This window comes from Symphalangus syndactylus, chromosome 7, assembly GCF_028878055.3.
Source record: "Symphalangus syndactylus isolate Jambi chromosome 7, NHGRI_mSymSyn1-v2.1_pri, whole genome shotgun sequence".
Classification (NCBI taxonomy): domain Eukaryota; kingdom Metazoa; phylum Chordata; class Mammalia; order Primates; family Hylobatidae; genus Symphalangus; species Symphalangus syndactylus.
Genome location: NC_072429.2, coordinates 37,393,774 through 37,411,238, shown reverse-complemented (window position 1 = coordinate 37,411,238; position 17,465 = coordinate 37,393,774). Strand labels below are relative to the sequence as shown.

At 50.0% G+C, this 17,465-nt stretch overlaps 2 protein-coding genes across 2 annotated transcripts in view; one reads left to right on the top strand and one right to left on the bottom strand.

Annotated features, from left to right (window-relative positions):
- The window catches only part of IL17B (interleukin 17B), a 47,627-nt gene extending 46,772 nt beyond the window's left edge, over window positions 1-855 (bottom strand). The window contains exon 1 of the mRNA XM_055285709.1: window positions 803-855. The gene's annotated coding sequence lies outside the window, so the exon portion shown is untranslated. The remainder of the gene's footprint in view (window positions 1-802) is intronic.
- LOC129486186 (uncharacterized) lies at window positions 146-5,776 on the top strand. The gene is made up of 4 exons (XM_055285704.2): window positions 146-196; window positions 1,226-1,431; window positions 1,881-2,187; window positions 2,889-5,776. The coding sequence occupies exons 2-4, from the start codon at window positions 1,230-1,232 to the stop codon at window positions 3,172-3,174; spliced, it is 795 nt and encodes a 264-aa protein (XP_055141679.1). The 5' UTR covers window positions 146-196; window positions 1,226-1,229; the 3' UTR covers window positions 3,175-5,776.
- The last annotated feature ends 11,689 nt before the right edge of the window (window positions 5,777-17,465 follow it).

Genomic DNA, 17,465 nt, shown 5'->3' with positions numbered 1-17,465 from the left:
CCACACTTGCCAATTTTTTAATTTCATGCTCATGGTGGAACAGGTAAGGTGAGGTGCCAGCTCCATAAGACAAGTGGAGAAACTGAGGCCGGGGGAGGTGAAAGCATTCACTCAGAGTTGCACGTAGAGTCAGTTGCAAAGGAGAATTCTGGCACCAGTTCTCATGTGGATGGAAAAAGTGCAGGAAGATTTGGAGGTGAGCAGAGGAGAAGGGAGGAGGAGGCAGGGTTCCAGGAAAGGAGCTGACACTCAGGGATGTGGGACAAGGCCCAGGCCTGTCTTACATAACATGGTCCACCTGTTCACCCCTGCATGCCCCACAAATGTGTGCAAACGTGCACCCCGGCACAGCGCACACCCAGTCCTCCCTCACTAGCAAATAAGCCACAGAGACTGGGTTTAAACAAATTGGATTAGGAGGGTTGCAGACGCCTCCTCCCCCCGACTGTCCGGCTCCGACACTAAACAGATCTGCAGAACTGCCAGCTGTGGTCTCTCGGACACACTGACAGTCGGTCCTTGGCTCCCTCACCTCCCCCGTGGGCCTCAGGAAGGGGGTTGGGGTCCGAGAGGGTGCCACAATGATGGATGGAGTGAGGGAGGTTCCAGGGCTAGCTCAACAGCGCACAGGATGTTAGTGCTTTTGCGAGGCACATTTCCGAGCTGTTCCCAGACCTACCCCCACTTCTCCCCTCACCCTCCCCTCCGGCAGCCTCTCCCATGGCCACTGCTGCCGGCTGGGACTTGGGCCCAGCCTGAGGCTTCAACCAGAGCCCAGGGCCCCGTCCTTGAGCAGATTCACCTCATCTTTCAGTCCTGCAGCTGGGCTGAGCGGGGAGTGGTCAGCTCAGAAGACACTGGCCTGGGGATGAGACGGGGGGATGCTTCAGAGGAAAGAAAGAGCTTCTGAACAGACAATGCTGTCTTAAAGGTGGCATCTTGGTGCTTTCTCATGCCTTGTTCTCTTTCATCCTCAGAATGTGTCTGGGGGTGAGGGGACGGGTGTGACTACCAAAACTTCCTTTCTTGGTGATTCCACATCACCCCTTTCTGATCCCTGAGCCTGTGCCACGCCCTGTGTGATGTGCTGGGGACACCAGGGTGAATACTTACAAGCCCTGTTCCCCTTCCTTCACGAAACAGCCTCCTTCGGACTGGGTCACTGGGCACTGGGGCCTCCCTGGTCTTCCAGGATTGCAACTTCACAGAATCCCTTTTCCATAAGGCACATGGAAGTGACTGTGACCCACGACGGGAGCCTTGACAACCAGCCAATTCAGAACACAGACCTTGACATCAGAAGGCCCCGAGTTCAAATCCTGCCTTGCTCCCTTTCAGCTGGAAAGCTTTGGTCAATTTACTTAGCCTCTCTAAGCCGGTTTTCCCTTCTGCGAAATGAGGATACACAAGCTGCCACCTCACAGAATGACTGTGAGAATTAATTCTTATTTTCCACACCGTCATTTGACAGGGGGAGAAACAGAAGCCCAGAGAGGGAAAGGGCTTGGTTAGGATCACACCATGAGTTGGGGGTTAAGTCAGGATGGGATAGGTCCCCTCTTTCTCTGGGTGTTCCTCCCCCCATCCCTTATCTCAACATAAATCCTCCCCAGTTGCCCAGGTTGTCCAGGCTATTCGTGGCACACGTCCTCGGGCCTGCCTTCCACCTTCAGCCCTGCTCTGGCCTCTGCAGCAGCAGAATCCTGGGTGACCAGCAGTGGCCCCCGGACCTCTGAGTGGTGGTGGAGGGTGGGGGAACACTGCAGCAAGCTCCCAGCCCAGAGCAGCCTGGCCATATAAGGGAAGGAGCCCAGGGAGGCCTCCTGGCTCAGGCCTGGCGAGAAAACCCAGACAGCCACTGTTTATTTTCTCCTCCCCAGCTCACCCACGCCTCTCCAAGCCTCCCGACAGAAGACAGAGGTCCCCCACAGCCCAGAGACATTTCCTGAAGACATGGGGAGCACAGAGGCAGAAACAGCCCATCCACCCAGGAGCTGTCCCCTACGCTGCCGGGAGCCAGCACCCAGAGCCGCCAGGTAAAACTGAGGCCACCTGGTTCAACATCGCCTTTCACAGAAGGGGAAACAACCACAGAAAGAAGGGCCTGGTAAGAAGTGGAACCTGGGACCCGCAAGCAGTGTCTCTCATCCTGATGGGGATCCAGAGGAGGAGGGAGCCTTTGGTGGGGTAAGTGGAATGGGGGAGGGGTGGCCATAGACCCCTCTTCTCAGAAAGGCCCTCATGTGAAGGAGGCAGGGGTTGGAACAAGTGCTAAGTATGCAAGACTTGAGGGAAGAGCTGCTGGAGCCAGGAGAAGCACCTCCCTCCGGGCCCCTCTGCCCCTCCTCACAGCCCAGCTGCACTGACTCCTCCTCCAGGAAGCCTTCTCAGCTTCCCCAGGGGTGGGAACCTTTTTGTCCTCCAAGTGTGCTTGGCTGTCCTTTCTTGGGCTCTCTCCCTCTTTCTCTTTCTCTCTCTCATCCCACTTGAGTCGGCCCCCTATTCACCCTGTGAGGGGCATTTTCCTTCTACTCAATCTGACTGAGGTCCTCCAGGTCAAGGACGGCGTGGCTTTCAGTCCCACTTCCCCTTGGCACATAGAAGAGGCAGTGCGCTGAATGGACAGGTGAAATGATTAGACCCTGCCCCCAAACCAAAGGCCTGGCCAATTGGACAGGGCATGAGACATTCAGCGTAGAGGTTAAAATGAGGGCCCTGGGTTAGGAACCCCAGCCCAGTTCCCAGCTCTGTACTCTTGGAAAATTCCCTTCCCATGGAGCTTTGTGGATGCACAGGGACTTGCACAAAGAAAACATTCAATATCCAGGACTATAAAATTCCACAAATGACCATGCTTATTACATTCATTATCATGATGATTATTCCAGACACAAAGGAAAAGAACGAGGCACCAACAGCAAGGGACAAGCAGATTCAAGGGCCACAGAGGAGATGGAGGCAAACACCTTCCCCTGGTCAGAGGCTGCACCTCAGCCCTTCTCCCTGCAACAGTTTCTCCTTCAGAAGCATGGGACTACCTCCCATCTAGTTCTCGTTTCTAAAGCCAGGGGAGATGCTATCTTTGCTGCAATAATCCTAGCCTGCATCTTGGAATGGAAATGGCCTTGGTGGAAATGGTCTTCAACTCCCCTGGTCCAAGCTCAGGCCCTGTGACCCTGGAACAATCCCCTTCCTGGTCCTCCATGTAGAAGCAATAACATTCCCTTGCCGGCGGCACCAGCCGTTCTGATGGTTAAATGGTATCGGACACTGTTTTCCAAACTCAGTCATTCAGATGCCCCCTATTTTATTTCTTCCATGTCTGTAAACGATTATAATATTTTTAAATGTAAGATGAGTCCTTTTTAATACAAATAGAAATAGCTACTGTAAATAGAAAACTCTAACACTGTGCCTAATTAGGAAATAAAGGTAACCATAAATACAGTAAAAATGAAACAATGTTATTACGCTTTAACCTAATAGTGTGGCTTGCAAGGCCCTGGGCCTGAAGCCTGGGCAATAAGTGAGAGTTAGAAAGGCGTCAAAGACATGATAGCAGCAAACTGAGACTTTCTACCCCACGGTAAATAGGACTGAAAGCAAATTGACAGGGAGCAACTGATACATTCCACAACAGAATGCTCCCTGTCAATTTGCTTTCCATTCTGTTGTGTCCTGTGTCCCAGCAGAGGCTACAAACTACCCAAAATCACTTACGCACCTGCTGCATGTGAGAAGCCAAAGGTAGTTTATGTGAAAGGGCTTTGGAAATAATCACGCACCAAGTGAAGGCAGAGGACACACCTTGTCAGCTTAGTTCTCGGCAGCAAATCATCTCTTTCTCAGGATAACCCTGCCTGATTCTTACTGAAATCTCCTTGCTGTCACGCTAAGCTCTTCTCTCTCAGGGGCAGTGGGAGCTGTGGAGAGTGGAGTAGACCCAGCTGTCTGTGACCCACAAGGGAGTCCAACATAGGAATCACTCCCCAGCCAAATGCAAGGTTTTTAAAAATGTATTTATTTATTTATGTAGAGACCAGGCTATGAGACTGGCTAATTTTTGTATTTTTGGATAGAGACAGGATTTCATCGTGTTGCCCAGGCTGGTCTTGAACTCCTGGGCTCAAGCGATCCACCTGCCTCGGCTTCACAAAGTGCTCAGGATTACAGGCATGAGCTACTGTGCCCAGCCACCAAATGCAGTTGAAAAGAGTTTCTGCAAGAGAATTCTACAGAAAAGGAAAGCAGTTATCTGGCTGGGAATACCTTAGACAGAGGCTGTCCTCTACACAGGCTGTCAGAACTGACCTACTGACATGCCTGGCATGATAGACCAGAGGGAAACACTCTTTCCACTCTTCCCAGAGTGAGGCCTGACTTCAGATTTCTGCTAGAGGTGTAAGAGACAGACTTCTTTTTTTCAGACGGAATCTCACTCTGTCGCCCAGGCTGGAGTGCAATGGCAAGATCTCGGCTCACTGCAACCTCCGCCTCCCTGGGTTCAAACAATTCTCCTGCCTCAGCCTCCCTAGTAGCTGGGATTACAGGCTCCTGCCACCACGCCTGGCTAATTTTTGTATTTTTAGTAGAGACAGTGTTTCACCATGTTGGTTAGGCTGGTCTCGAACTCCTGACCTCAGATGATCTACCTGCCTTGGCCTCCCAAAGTGTTGGGATTACAGGCGTGAGCCACTGCGCCCAGCATTTTTTTTTTTTTTTTTTTTTTAAATAGACAAGCGCTCCCTATGTTGCCCAGGCTGGTCTTGAACTCTAGGCTCAAGCGATCCTCCTGCCTGAGCCTCCCAAAGTGCTAGGATTACAGGCATGAGCCACTGCTCCCAGCTCTGTTTTTGTTTTTTTAAGGAGGTATATTTTTTCTGTTCTCTCTCAGCCCTGAAGAAAGGCTACCCACCCCCTTCAGACATTCCTGAAAATATATGTCATCCAACATCAAGGCCACCACAGTGACCACTAAGCAATGCAAGAAGGTCCTCTGGGGTGCCCTGAGATCTTGGCAGGGCAGAAGAGTGAGAAGGGGCTTTGCCTGCTCACCTGAAAGTTCCCACCCAAGCCAGGCCCAGAAAACAAAATGAATGATCTACATGGTTATCCAGTCAGCCACCAAATGGCATTACCTGGGTCCATCATCATGTTCCAAGCCACGGGTCAGACCCAGGGCCCCCAAATTAACAAGACACAGGCACTGTCCTCAGGAAGTTGAGATCTAGCCAGTTCAGACCCACACACAAATAACACTGACACTAGAGATAATGAGATTGGGAATTATGATTCAGCCATTCAACCTGGGCTTATGTGGCATCTACACCACCTGGCCCTGATTTCAGTAGTGAGCACAGTTGACAGGGTCCCTTCCCCTAGCAGGTGAGCCATGTGGTCCACAAGTGGAGGTGGTCGTAAGTGAAAACCACATTACTAGCATGGTAAAGGGTTAGAAAGAGGGCACAGGGTGGGTGAGAACATGGAGCAGGGGGTGCTGATAGCTAAAGAAGTCAAGGAGGAGCTGGGCACTGTGGCTCACGCCTATAATCCCAGCACTTTGGGAGACCAAGGCGGGTGGATCACCTGAGGTCAGGAGTTCTAGACCAGCCTGGGCAACATGGTGAAACCCTGTCTCTACTAAAAATACAAAAATTAGCCAGGCGTGGTGATGCATGCCTATAGTCTCAGCTACTTGGGAGGCTGAGGCATGAGAATCGCTTTAACCCGGGAGGCGGAGGTTGCAGTGAGCTGAGATCGTGTCACTGCACTCCAGCCTAGGCGACAGAGGGAGACTCTGTCTCAAAAAAAAAAAAAAAAAAGTCAAGGAGGGTTTCCCAGAGTGGCCACTTGATTAGAGACCTAGCACAGGAGGAGGAGATGGGCAGGGAGAGTGACGGGGAGCAGCACAGTCCCTGGGGAGCCCGAAGTGGGTGGGCACAGGGCTCCCTGGGAGAATGGAAGGACATCTATGAGCTGTAGCTCAAGAGGAAGAGGTCACTGGGGCCAGATGTGGCAGGCCCTCTCAGGCTTTGGGGAGGGCTTCAGAATTCAGCCTGAGGGCAGTGGGGAGCCCTTTTGGGATATTAAACTTGAGAAAGATATGACCATATTTGCATCTTGAAAAATCATTATGGGAAGATGGCTGGGAAGAGAGGAGGAGTGGCAGAGGAAAGATAGGTTGGAGACAATTGATTGTTCGATGATATAAAATGTTAAGTACCATGAATGATGCTGTTTGGCTGGAATGCACCAAGCATAAAGGTGGGGCATGGCATCAAAAGGTAGGTCAACATATTAAATAATTCCATTTATTGAAATATCCAGAATAGACAGATCTATAGAGATAGAAACTGGTCTGCCCAGGACTAGGGGTTGTCTAAGGGTAAGGAGCTTCTTTTTTAGATGGTGAAATAACCTAAAATATATTGTGCCATTGCTTGCACAACTTTGTGAATGTATTAAAAACCACTTAATTGTACTCATTAAATGTTCTCCTTCTAAATTAAGCTGTTTTTGACAAGAAAAGGAAAGAAAAGAAAAGAAAAAAGGTCAAGGTTTGGTCCTGGGTGCTCAAATGGCAGGCCACAGACAGGAAACACAGCTGTGGGGAATTACAACAGCCTCCCGACCAGAGCTGGAGGGGTAGAGCCCAGGTCCCCTCTAACGCCCCTTCTCCTGGCCAGGTTGGAGTCCCGCCACAGGCCACCAGAGTGGAGAAGCACAGTGCCCTGTCTCCCAGCCTGAGGTGCAGTGCTGCATCTCTGGTCAGTTGGGAGTCTGAGATGAAGCACTGTAGCTCAGGAAGAGAGAAGTTGTTCTGCAGCCATCAGCCTGGAAGTGGTAAGTGCTAGGGGCTTGTGGGGGGCCATACCAGGAAGGACAGAGTGTTTCCAGACTCCATACTCTCAGCCACTTGTGATGCTGGGAAGTTCCTCGACACAAGTTCCCCTGGTGCCACAATCTGCTTCACGAGTCTGGGCATGTCCTGACTCCTCTGTGTACCACAGTGTGTCCATCTTAGCATGAGGCGTTAGCGTTTCCCCAGCACCCTGCCTCCACTTTCTCTTTCTGAGCCCATGGCAGACACAGCTAATCAGTAAAAGCATACATTCTTTTTTTTTGAGACACAGTCTCACTCCATCACCCAGGCTGGAGTGCAGTGGCATAATCTCAGCTCACTGCAACCTCCTCCTCCCAGGGTCAAGCAATTCTCGTGCCTCAGCCTCCCAAGTAGCTGAGATTACAGGTGTGTGCCACCACACCTGGCTAATTTTTGTATTTTTAGTAGAGATGGGGTTTCACTATGCTGGCCAGGCTGGTCTCAAACTCCTGACTTCAGGTGATCTGCCCGCCTCAGCCTCCCAAAGTGCTAGGATTACAGGCATGAGCCTCTACACCCCATCAGGCATCCATTCTTGAAGTGCTCAGATGCAGCTTCAGAACCCTCAACAATGAGCCCTGGAAAGCCACTATTACTGATTCACAGCTGAAACTCATTCATCACTTGTGGCTCAAACAATTCCTAAAAACCCTTTCAGCCCTGAAGATAAAAATTCTGGCCTTTGAGTCAGGGTCTTCACTCTGTACTTCTAACCTTGGCTCCGGGGTATTGCCAAAACCAGTCCAGGCACCTCACAAATGTCTGACTTCTCCCAGAGGCTTCAGATGCACAATGAGCAGCAGAGGAGTGCCATGGAGCCAAGCACAGTTTCATTTAACCTCCCCAAAAGCTTGGGAAGTGGGTGGTGTTATAGCCCCATTTTACAGATGAGAAAAACTGAGGCTTATTTAAACAACTCACCTAAAGTCACATATTGATTGTGCTGAGCTGAGATTGTACCCTAATCTGCCTTCAAATCCATGTTTTTACCCATTGCATATGATTATGGAACCTGGGACCGAGGAGCAGGAGGAGAACATTCTAAATTCTCCTCCCATCTTGTCTTTACATCTCAGGTCATTTTTAGCAAAGACAGACCCGGACACTTGCCATTAATACTACAGGCTTCCTTCCTCCTACCCCCTTCCCCCAATCTTATTCATCTCACCTCTCCAGTAGGTCTTAGACTCATGCATTTTATAATTAAAGAAGGCCAAGGCTCAGGGGGTAAGTGACTTACTGGAGGTTATCAGAAAGGAAGTTGCCAAACCCAGGCTAGGAACTGAATGGTTGGTTTAAATCCACCCCTCTGGCAGGAGACGGGGGAATGCACATGAGCCATGCAGACAGCAGAGGGCAGTCCTGAGGGTGGGGGCGCCAGAGGGTTTCTGGTACTTTTCAGGGCAATTGAAGTTCCAGTCACTACTCCCCCCAGAGCAATGAGCCACATCTGGCGACGTGTGGCATCCCACCCTGGCTGCTACAGATGGGGCAGGATGCAGAAGAGAACTCCAGCTGGACCTTAGGGACACGGCGGCCTTGGCGCTGAAGGCCACTCGCTCCCACCTTGTCCTCACGGTCCAGTTTTCCCAGGAATCCCTTAGATGCTAAGATGGGGATTCCTGGAAATACTGTTCTTGAGGTCATGGTTTCACAGCTGGATTCGCCTCCTTCCCACCCCACAGCTGCCCCCCCACGGGGCCTTGGCTGGCGCACAGGATGAGGGTTCAAGAAGAAGGCTGTCCCTGGAGGTAAGAGGGCTTATGAACCATGTTCCAAACCTTTGCGTTGCTTTTCTTTCCATCGTGTCTATTTCGTAACATCCCTGTGAGGCTGGATGTGGGAACTTCAGCAGTGCCGTACTCTTGGGAAATTTGTCCAAGGCCACCCAGCTGAGCAGCGGTTGAACCAGGACACCATCAGGCACGCGTTTCTTGTCTCCACCACACCCTCAACCCACTTCCCAACGCACCTTGCGACAGGGGCCACAGTATTGCATCCACATGACTGATAAACTAGTAAACACACATGAATTCATTTTAAAAGTGTATTCAATCAGTTAGGTAAACTAAAAACCGTAAGTCTTCGTTCGATTTGGAATGCAGCCAGAGAACAAATGGAAAATTTTTCAAGGTAGAGAAGATGAAAACTCAGAACGCCCTCTTGTGGCGCTTCTACCCACCCCAGGAACACTATGGCTCTTCCCCTACACACGGTGATCTTTAACCTTGCTACAAGACGTTGGACACACACACAAACACACACACACACACACACACTGAGGTTCCTTTTGCCCCCTCACTTTTGAGTCAGTGACTACTGAAACCCTCTCCATCGTTGCACCACCAGCAATGCCCCCATCACTTCCTTTCGTTTACTTCCACAGACTGGTTCATCCTCAAAGCCCCTTACGTAGATCCATGGGATCAGTGAGGCTCAGAGAGGTAAAGCGGCCAGCCCAAGGCCGCCCAGACAGCAAAAGGCAAGGCCAGCGCTGATTTCAAGTCCAATGGCCTATGGCAATTTCTTAGCCAAAAGCAAAAGCTACAAAAATAAAAAGCCAGGCACTGTGGGGAGTGCCTACAGTCCCAGCTACTGAGGAGGCCGACGGGGGTGAACCACTTGAGCTTGGGAGTTCCTGGCTGCAGAGAGCTATGATTGTGCTTGTGAATAGCCAATGCACTCCAACCTGAGCAACACAGGGAGACCCTGTCTCTAAAAAATACCTAAATAATTTTAAAAGTCAGCCTCTCTGACTGCCTATAGAGAATGCTAACTGACTGAATGACAAAAGACCTAATGTAATCCAGGTGCAAAATCAGAACTTTCCGGCCGGGCGCAGTGGCTCATGCCTGTAAGCCCAACACTTTGGGAGGCCCAGGCGGGTGGATCATGAGGTCAGGAGTTCAAGACTTGCCTGCCCAACATGGCAAAACCCCCGCCTCTACTAAAAATACAAAAAATTAGCTGGGTGTGGTGGTGGGCACTTATAATCTCAGCTACTCAGGAGGCTGAGGCAGGAGAATTGCTTGGACCCGAGAGGCAGAGGTTGCAGTGAGCCGAGACCGTGCCACTGCACTCCAGCCTGGGCAACAAAAGCGAAACTCCATCTCAAAAAAAAAAAAAAAAAAAAAAAAAAAAAGAACTTTCCCCGTACTCTTGCTAGGGCTTTTCATGGAGTTGTAGAAACGGTAGTAAGTGCCGAGGCCCCAGAACCCTCATGTTTGGGTCCGACTCCCAATTGCCAGGGACTAGGCAGCTCCCACAGGTATCCCAAGCTGTCTTTCTCACATGCCACATTGAAGACATTTATGAAATGAGACCCCCTCTTCCTCATCCATAGCGACGGGGCTGGCCTGACCGTGGAGAAATCAGGTTTCATCATGATAGCTTCCACTCAGTGACTGGTCACGACCTGCCAGGCGCTGTGCTAAACACTTTCATAGGCCTTGTCCCCCTCCATCCTGATAACACCCCAGTGAAGCAAGCCCTGCTATTCACTCCACTCCACAAAGCCAAGGCTGAGAGAGGTTAACAGACTTACCTAAGGTCACACAGCTAAGAAGTTGTGAAGCTGGGATCGAATCAAGTCTGTGTTTATGGGTTTAAGTATCACGTTGTGGCTCCAACCCCATTTGACCTAGCGTGGCTGGTGGGCCTTCTTGCAGTAGCTTCCCCTGGAGAAAAGGAAAAGCAAACCTTCGTTGAGACCCAAGTGGTCTCTCCTGTGCTCTGTGACAATAATAAAGTCCTGGCCCTTGGCTCTTGTCCTGTTTCTTTCTGGGAATTTGGGGAAGGAGGGAGGAGGAGAAGGCAGGGAAAGAACCTGACAGGCCCAGTTGAAGCACCCCCAAGTGGCTCCACACTGCCAGACACTTTCAGAGGCCGCATAGATAGCAGTCAGGACCCACATCCTGGCAGTTGGAGGCCCCAGGAAGCAGCCATGTCTGGGGATGCTTCCCTGGTGTGAAGGGTTAGGGGACCGAGAGTGTCCCTTGAAGCTCAGTGAGGGCTTCTTGGGGCACTTGGGTTCTAGCTATGTGGCAACCCCTCTCTGTCAGTCACAATGGTGTGATTGACCAGGTCAAATAAGAAAGACAGAGTGTGAAATGTGAGGCCAGTTCACATCTCACACAGGTGTTTGGATTCACAGTGGCCTATGGACATTAGCCAGGCCCTACAGTAACACTGGACATTAGCTGTGCCATAGGCAGCATGGCCAGCACATGAGGACACTTTTCACATGGTTATCCGCCTTGGCGTGATCCTCCAACCTCTGCCATATTTTGAGGGGAAAAATAAAAACACCACCCGAAAAACCACTGTGTTAGTCCGTTTTCACAGTGCTATAAAGGATACCACCTGAGACTGGGTAATTTATAAAGAAAGGAGGTTTAATTGACTCACAGTTCTGCATGGCTGGGGAGGCCTCAGGAAACTTGCAGTCATGGCAGAGGAGGAAGGGAAAGCAAGGCACATCTTACGTGGCGGCGGCGGGAGAGAGAGTGAGGAAGTGCCACAGTTTAAAACCATCAGCTCTCGTGAGAACTCACTCTCATTAGCTCTTATGAGAACAGCATGGGGGAAACTGCCTCCATGATCCAATCAACCTCCCATCAGGCCCCTCCTTTGACACCTGGGGATTACAATTCAAGATGAGATTTGGGTGGGACACAGAGCCAAACCATATCAACTGCCTCTCACCTGATGATCGTCAAATGCAAAGGGCATCCCTGCATCTCTCTTGTGCAACCCAGAAGGAGCTGAGCGGAGGCCTGGGTAGCAGCGCTTCCCTACTGAGGGGCCTGAGATTCCACAAGGCCACAGGCCACTAAGGAGCCCAGGGAGGGAGTGCAGGAACAGAGCGGGGCACTCCAGGCCCCATCCACTGGCCGCTGCACCTCTTCCTTTTTCAGCTTTGAAACAGGACCCAACCAGACACTGAGGCTTTCTCAAAGTTCACAGTCCTTGCCCTTGCCATGGTTCCTTCCGGAACTCCCTTTCCACACGCCTGGGGAATGGATCACCAGGTCAGATGGGGCTTCTCGAATCCCACAGACAGGTGGCACGCTGTGGTTTGAGATTCCTGGGGGTCTCGGGGTTGGGAGTGGGCAGGAATAATGGCAAATATCCAGGTAAAGGAGCAGCCTCTTTACTCACCCAGTGCCACTCAAGCACTTACTGTGTGCCTACCTGTGCTTGAGGCTGGAGAGACAGCTGTGAAAAAGACAGCCAGAGAACTCCTGCGTTGGAGAAGAAACTCCATCATCGCATGTAAATGTGAGATCCTGCACCCCACTTGCAGAAATACAGGGTTGAGACCATTTCTGAGCACAGCTCTATAAGTAGTAACACTTTCAAACACATCCCTCAATGCCACCCCATGGGCCTCCATTCTATAGAGAAGGAATGGGCACCCCATGTGACAAGTCCGGCGAAAAGTCCCCAGGACAGAGCCTCAGGCCCAGGCTCTTCCCAGATGGAGGGGCTGTACCTCCTTTTACTTACAGGGAGGGACGGACCAGGCCCTCCTGGAGTAGTGGGTGAGGAGGCATGGCAGTGGTGGGGGAGAGGGTGCCCTCTTGTGGCCTTCCCTGAAAGGACATGTTTCCTTGCTTACAAGGACTTTCCACGATTAATGTTATCAGGGACTATTATCTAACACATTTCTGTAGGATTTTGCATTTCAAAATAAACTTTCAATTAATTTTTTTTGAGACAGGGTCTCACTCTGTCACCCAGGCTGGAGTGCAGTGACACAATCACGGCTCACTGCAGCCTCCACACCCTGGGCTTAAGCAATCCTTCCACCTCAGCCTCCCAAGTAGCTGGGACTACAGGCATCACCACACCCAGCTAATTTTTAAAATATTTTGTAGAGATGGGGTTTCACTATGTTGCCCAGGCTGGTCTCAAACTCCTGGGCAATCAAGCAATCCTCCCACCTCAACCTCCCAAAGTGCTGGGATTGCAGGTGTGAGCCACCAAACCCAGCACAAAATGCATTTTCCATCCCATGACCTCATTTGATTCTTGCTATGAGGGGCATATTGTCATTACACTTTTAAAAGAGCCAGAGAGGTTAGACAATACTTGTTATTAAGATAATAATGGCCAGGTGCGGTGGCTCACGCCTCTAATTCCAACACTTTGAGAGGCCAAGGCGGTGGATCACTTGAGCCAGGTAGTTTGAGACCAGCTTGGGCAACACGGCAAAACACTGTCTGTACAAAAAAATGCAAAAATTAGCAGAGTGGTGTTGTGCGCCTGTGGTCCCAGCTACTCTAGAGGCTGAGGCAGGAAGACTGCTTGAGCCTGGGAGATGGAGGCTGCAGTGAGCTGTGATCACACCACTGCACTCCAGCCTGGCCAACAGAATGAGACCCTGTCTCAAAAAATAATAATAATAATAACAAAAGTACCTATAATTTGTTGGGCCCTTAACTCTGTGCCCAGCTCTGTTAATTTATTTTACACATATTATCTCATCTGTGATATCAACCTGTGAGGTAGCTATTCTGGTCCTTATAGAACAACAAACAACCTGTGAGGTATATAGAAGTTCCTTTTAGATGGAGGACAAGCTCAAAGTGTTAGAAACATGCCCAGGCCCCCCTAACTGGTAAGTAGCTACATCAGGAAGCAAACCCAGGGTACCACCTTCCATATCAGCTTGGTAAGAGCAATGTTCAATCTGGTCCTCCAGCCTATGAGAGATCCCCCAGCTGCCTCTGGCCAGGAAGAAGGCCCTGGGAGATGTCACCACCAGAATTGACTCAGGGTTCCCAACAAGTATCCCAAGATGCCATTGGCCTTGGAACCAGCAGCTCCGAGGATGAGAGGCACGATCTTCCACCTCCTTCTGTGCCCTGAAGAAGCTGGCTCAGGAGAGAGACTTTTTTCTGCTTCAGAAAGAAAGGTTCCCAAGGCTCCCTGAGAGCTGCCTCTCTGAGAAGGGGACAGCAGGAAGGGCACCCTGAAATGGCTGCAGGGTATGGCTCAATGGCCCACACAAAGGAGGTGAAATAGGATGCTGTGGTCCTGAATAATGCATGTACACACAAAATGCTGCCTGTTATTTTAGAGCTATTTTAGAGGAACCCTAAGAACTCTTTCTTTAGTGTATGTCATGGTTTCTAGAAAGTACTTGGCCTTCAGTATTCGTTTATGTATTTGACAAATGTTTATGGAGGGCCTGCTATGTTCCAGGCACCGTTTCCAGCACCCAGGATGGAGGGGTGAACAAAACAGATCCAAGTTCAAGGAATTTACAGTCTAGAGCAGGGTACGGGGAACAGGAACAAACAAAGAGACAGATATATTTATAGTATTAGGTAGAAGGAAAAAAACATAATATATCATCAAGACAATTTTATATGGCCATACATTCAGTGAAATGCAGGAATTCACACTTTGTAAACAGGGTGGTATGATAAGAAGAGCCAAAAACAAAGGAGCTATTTTAAATTGGGAGTTCAGGGAGGGCTTCTCGGGGGAGAAGAAATTTCAGTAGGAATTACAGGAAGACAGTGGGGACTGAAGGGTCTGGGGGCTCCAGGCAGGAGCAAGGATGGCACCAAGACCTGGCAGAAGGAGGGTGGGATTGGCCGGGTGCAGTGGCTCACACCTGTAATTCCAGCACTTTGGGAGGCTGAGGCAAGCAGATCACCTGAGGTCAGGAGTTCGAGACCAGCCTGGTCAACATGGTGAAACCCATCTCTACTAAAAATACAAAAATTAGCAGGGCGTGGTGGCGGGCGCCTGTAATCCCAGCTAATTGGGAGGCTGAGGCAGGAGAATTGCTTGAACCCGGGAGGCAGAGGTTGCAGTGAGCCGAGATTACGCCACTGCACTCCAGCCTGAGTAACAGAGTGAGACTCCGTCTCAAAAAAAAAAAAAAAAAAAAAAAAGAAGAAGAAGGGTGGGATCTTCTTCATGCAGGAGGACAGTGGGGCTGGAGCCTAGAGGACAAGAGGAGACCTTGGGATGGGGTCAGAGGGGCACAGAGGCCAGGTTGAGTGGAGCCCAGTAGCCCACGTGAGGAGTTTCGATCTCATCTAAGTGCATGACTGACAGAGTCAGATATACATTTTAAAAGATCACTCCTGGCCAGGCACGGTGGCTCACACCCGTAATCCCAACACTTTGGGAGGCTGAGGCAGGTGGATCACTTGAGATAAGAAGTTTAAGACCAACATGGCAAAACCCTGTCTCTACTAAAAATACAAAAATTAGCCAGGCAGGGTGGCACATGCCTGTAATCTCAGCTACTCGGGAGGTTGCAGTGAGCCAAGATTGTTCCACTGCACTCCAGCCTGGGCAACAGAACAAGACTCTGTCTCAAAAAAAAAAAAAAAAGTAAAATTAAAAGATCACTCCTAAATGGGGCAGAGAGGGAAAGCAAATGTATTCCTCCTGTATACTTTTTTATATCTATATAAAGAAACCCAGGAAAAATACAAAAGGACCTAATGAGAGTGTTTACCTATAAAAGCAAACTTCTCAATACCCACTCTTGCATCATTTTGACATCTTAACCATATGTAGATATCATCTGTATTCCTTTCTTGTGGCTGCCATAACAAACTGTCACAAACTGGGTGGCTTAAGACAATAGCGATTTATTCTCTCACACTTCCAGAGGCCAGAAGTTCAAATCCGGGCGTGGGCAGGGCCACATTTCCTCCCAAGGCTGTGGGGAGCTTCTGTTCCCTGTCTCTTCCATCTTCTGGGGCTCCACGCATTCCTTGGTGCATCGAAGACATTGCTCCAATCTCTGTCTGTGTGGTTACAAGGCCTTCTCCCCTTTTCTCTTTTTTTTTTTTTTTTTTTGAGACATGTTCTGGCTCTATCGCCCAGGCTGGAGTGCAGTGGTGCAATCTCAGATCACTCCAACCTTCACCTCCTGGGTTCAAGCAATTCTCATGCCTCAGCCACCTGAGTAGCTGGGATTACAGGCACACCACCATGCCCAACTAACTTTTATATTTTTTTGTAGAGACAAAGTCCTCCCATGTTGCCTCGGCTGGTCTCAAACTCCTGGGCTCAAGCAAAGCCCCCCAAAATGTTGGGATTACAGGCGTGAGCCACCACACCTGGCCCCTTCTGTCAAATCTTCCCCATGTGACTCTGATTAGGACACTTGTCAGTGAATTTAGGACCCACTCAAATAATCCAGGATGATCTCTTCGTCTCAAGATTCTTAATTACATCTGCAAAGATCCTTTTTTCCAAATAAGGTCGCAGTCCCACAGATCCTGGGAATCCAGCTTTGGACATATCTTTTGGGATGCCACCATTCAACCCATCATGCTACCTACTCAAAAAGACCGAAGTAAACTGAAACATTTGTTCTAGCTGTGGGGTGGGGAATGAACTATAAGGTGGTGGGATGGAGGGTGGAGTGGGCACATGTGGGAGGAAAGGCCAAGAGGAAGTGATCTGTGGGAGGGAAAAGTCAGAATGCAGCATTCCTCACCCCTCCCCTGTCTGGTTTAAGCAAATGGCACATTTTGGTGCCTCTGCTGTGGCTGGGGAGATTGGAGGACAAAGTGGGTTTGCAAGAGGTGGGGATTGGGAAGGGAGAAAAGTTTTAGAAGTTTCAAAATGTTTCAAAGCACCAAGTAGGTAGTCAGAAGTCTGCATGGCAAGGGAGGGGGAATGGAAGCCTCAGATGACTGAGCAGCCCAGGCTACAGAAGCCCCATCACCTCCCTCCTTAGAGAGCTCAGCATCTGGGGATGCAGCCGCCTGCAGAGTTGGCCATGATTCAGCTTGTGAAATCCAGGTTTCTCCCAGCCTACATTTGCACAACCAAGTCTGTGAATCTAAACGCAAGACTTCTCATCTCCAATGTAAATTTCAGGATCCCTATGACTAATCTTTCCCCGTAATTCTGCCTCCAAACCAAGCAGGAGCATATGCATAGTATGATCCCGTTTTTGCAGGAGGAAAAGACTCTTTGTGTGGGCCTATAACAATAGCTAATGCTGGCTGAGCCAGACATTATGCTGAGCTCAGCATACTTTATCTCATTTCATTTTCTCAGCCACACTGTAAAGAAGGTAGAATTCTCATCTTCCGAGGAAGAAAATGAGACTCAGAGAGGTCACTCGCCCAAGCTGGTGACCTACTGGGAGTTGTACCCTGGCGTCTTGGCCTTCGTGTCTATAATCATTAATGCCTCCCCCAACCTTTACGCCCACTTGTAGATACAAATGCATATAAAATGTTCAAGCATATACCTGCAAAGCTGTTAACAGTGGTTAGTTCTGAGATGGTGGTGGAAGGCTACCCATTACACAGTTCTGCCTCGCTTTAAATTATCTTCAAAGGGCTGGGCACAGTGGCTGAGGTCTGTAATCCTAGCACTTTGGGAGGCCAAGGTGGGCAGATCACCTGAGGTCAGGAGTTCGAGACCAGCTTGGCCAACATGGCAAAACCCCTTCTCTACTAAAAATACAAAAATTAGCTGGGTGTGGCAACGCACGCTTGTAATCCCAGCTACTTAGGAGGCTGAGGCAGAAGAATCACTTGAACCCAGGAGATGGAGGTTGCAGTGAGCTGAGATCATGCCACTGCAC

What these genes read in the sequence shown, in the direction of transcription:
- LOC129486186 (XM_055285704.2), top strand. Translation starts at nt 1,230, where the DNA reads ATGGAAGTGACTGTGACCCACGACGGGAGCCTTGACAACCAGCCAATT. An exon ending in TGCCACCTCACAGAATGACT is followed by an intron (nt 1,432 to 1,880) that starts GTGAGAATTAAT and finishes TCTCCTCCCCAG; the next exon opens with CTCACCCACGCCTCTCCAAG. An exon ending in AGGAGGGAGCCTTTGGTGGG is followed by an intron (nt 2,188 to 2,888) that starts GTAAGTGGAATG and finishes TGATTATTCCAG; the next exon opens with ACACAAAGGAAAAGAACGAG.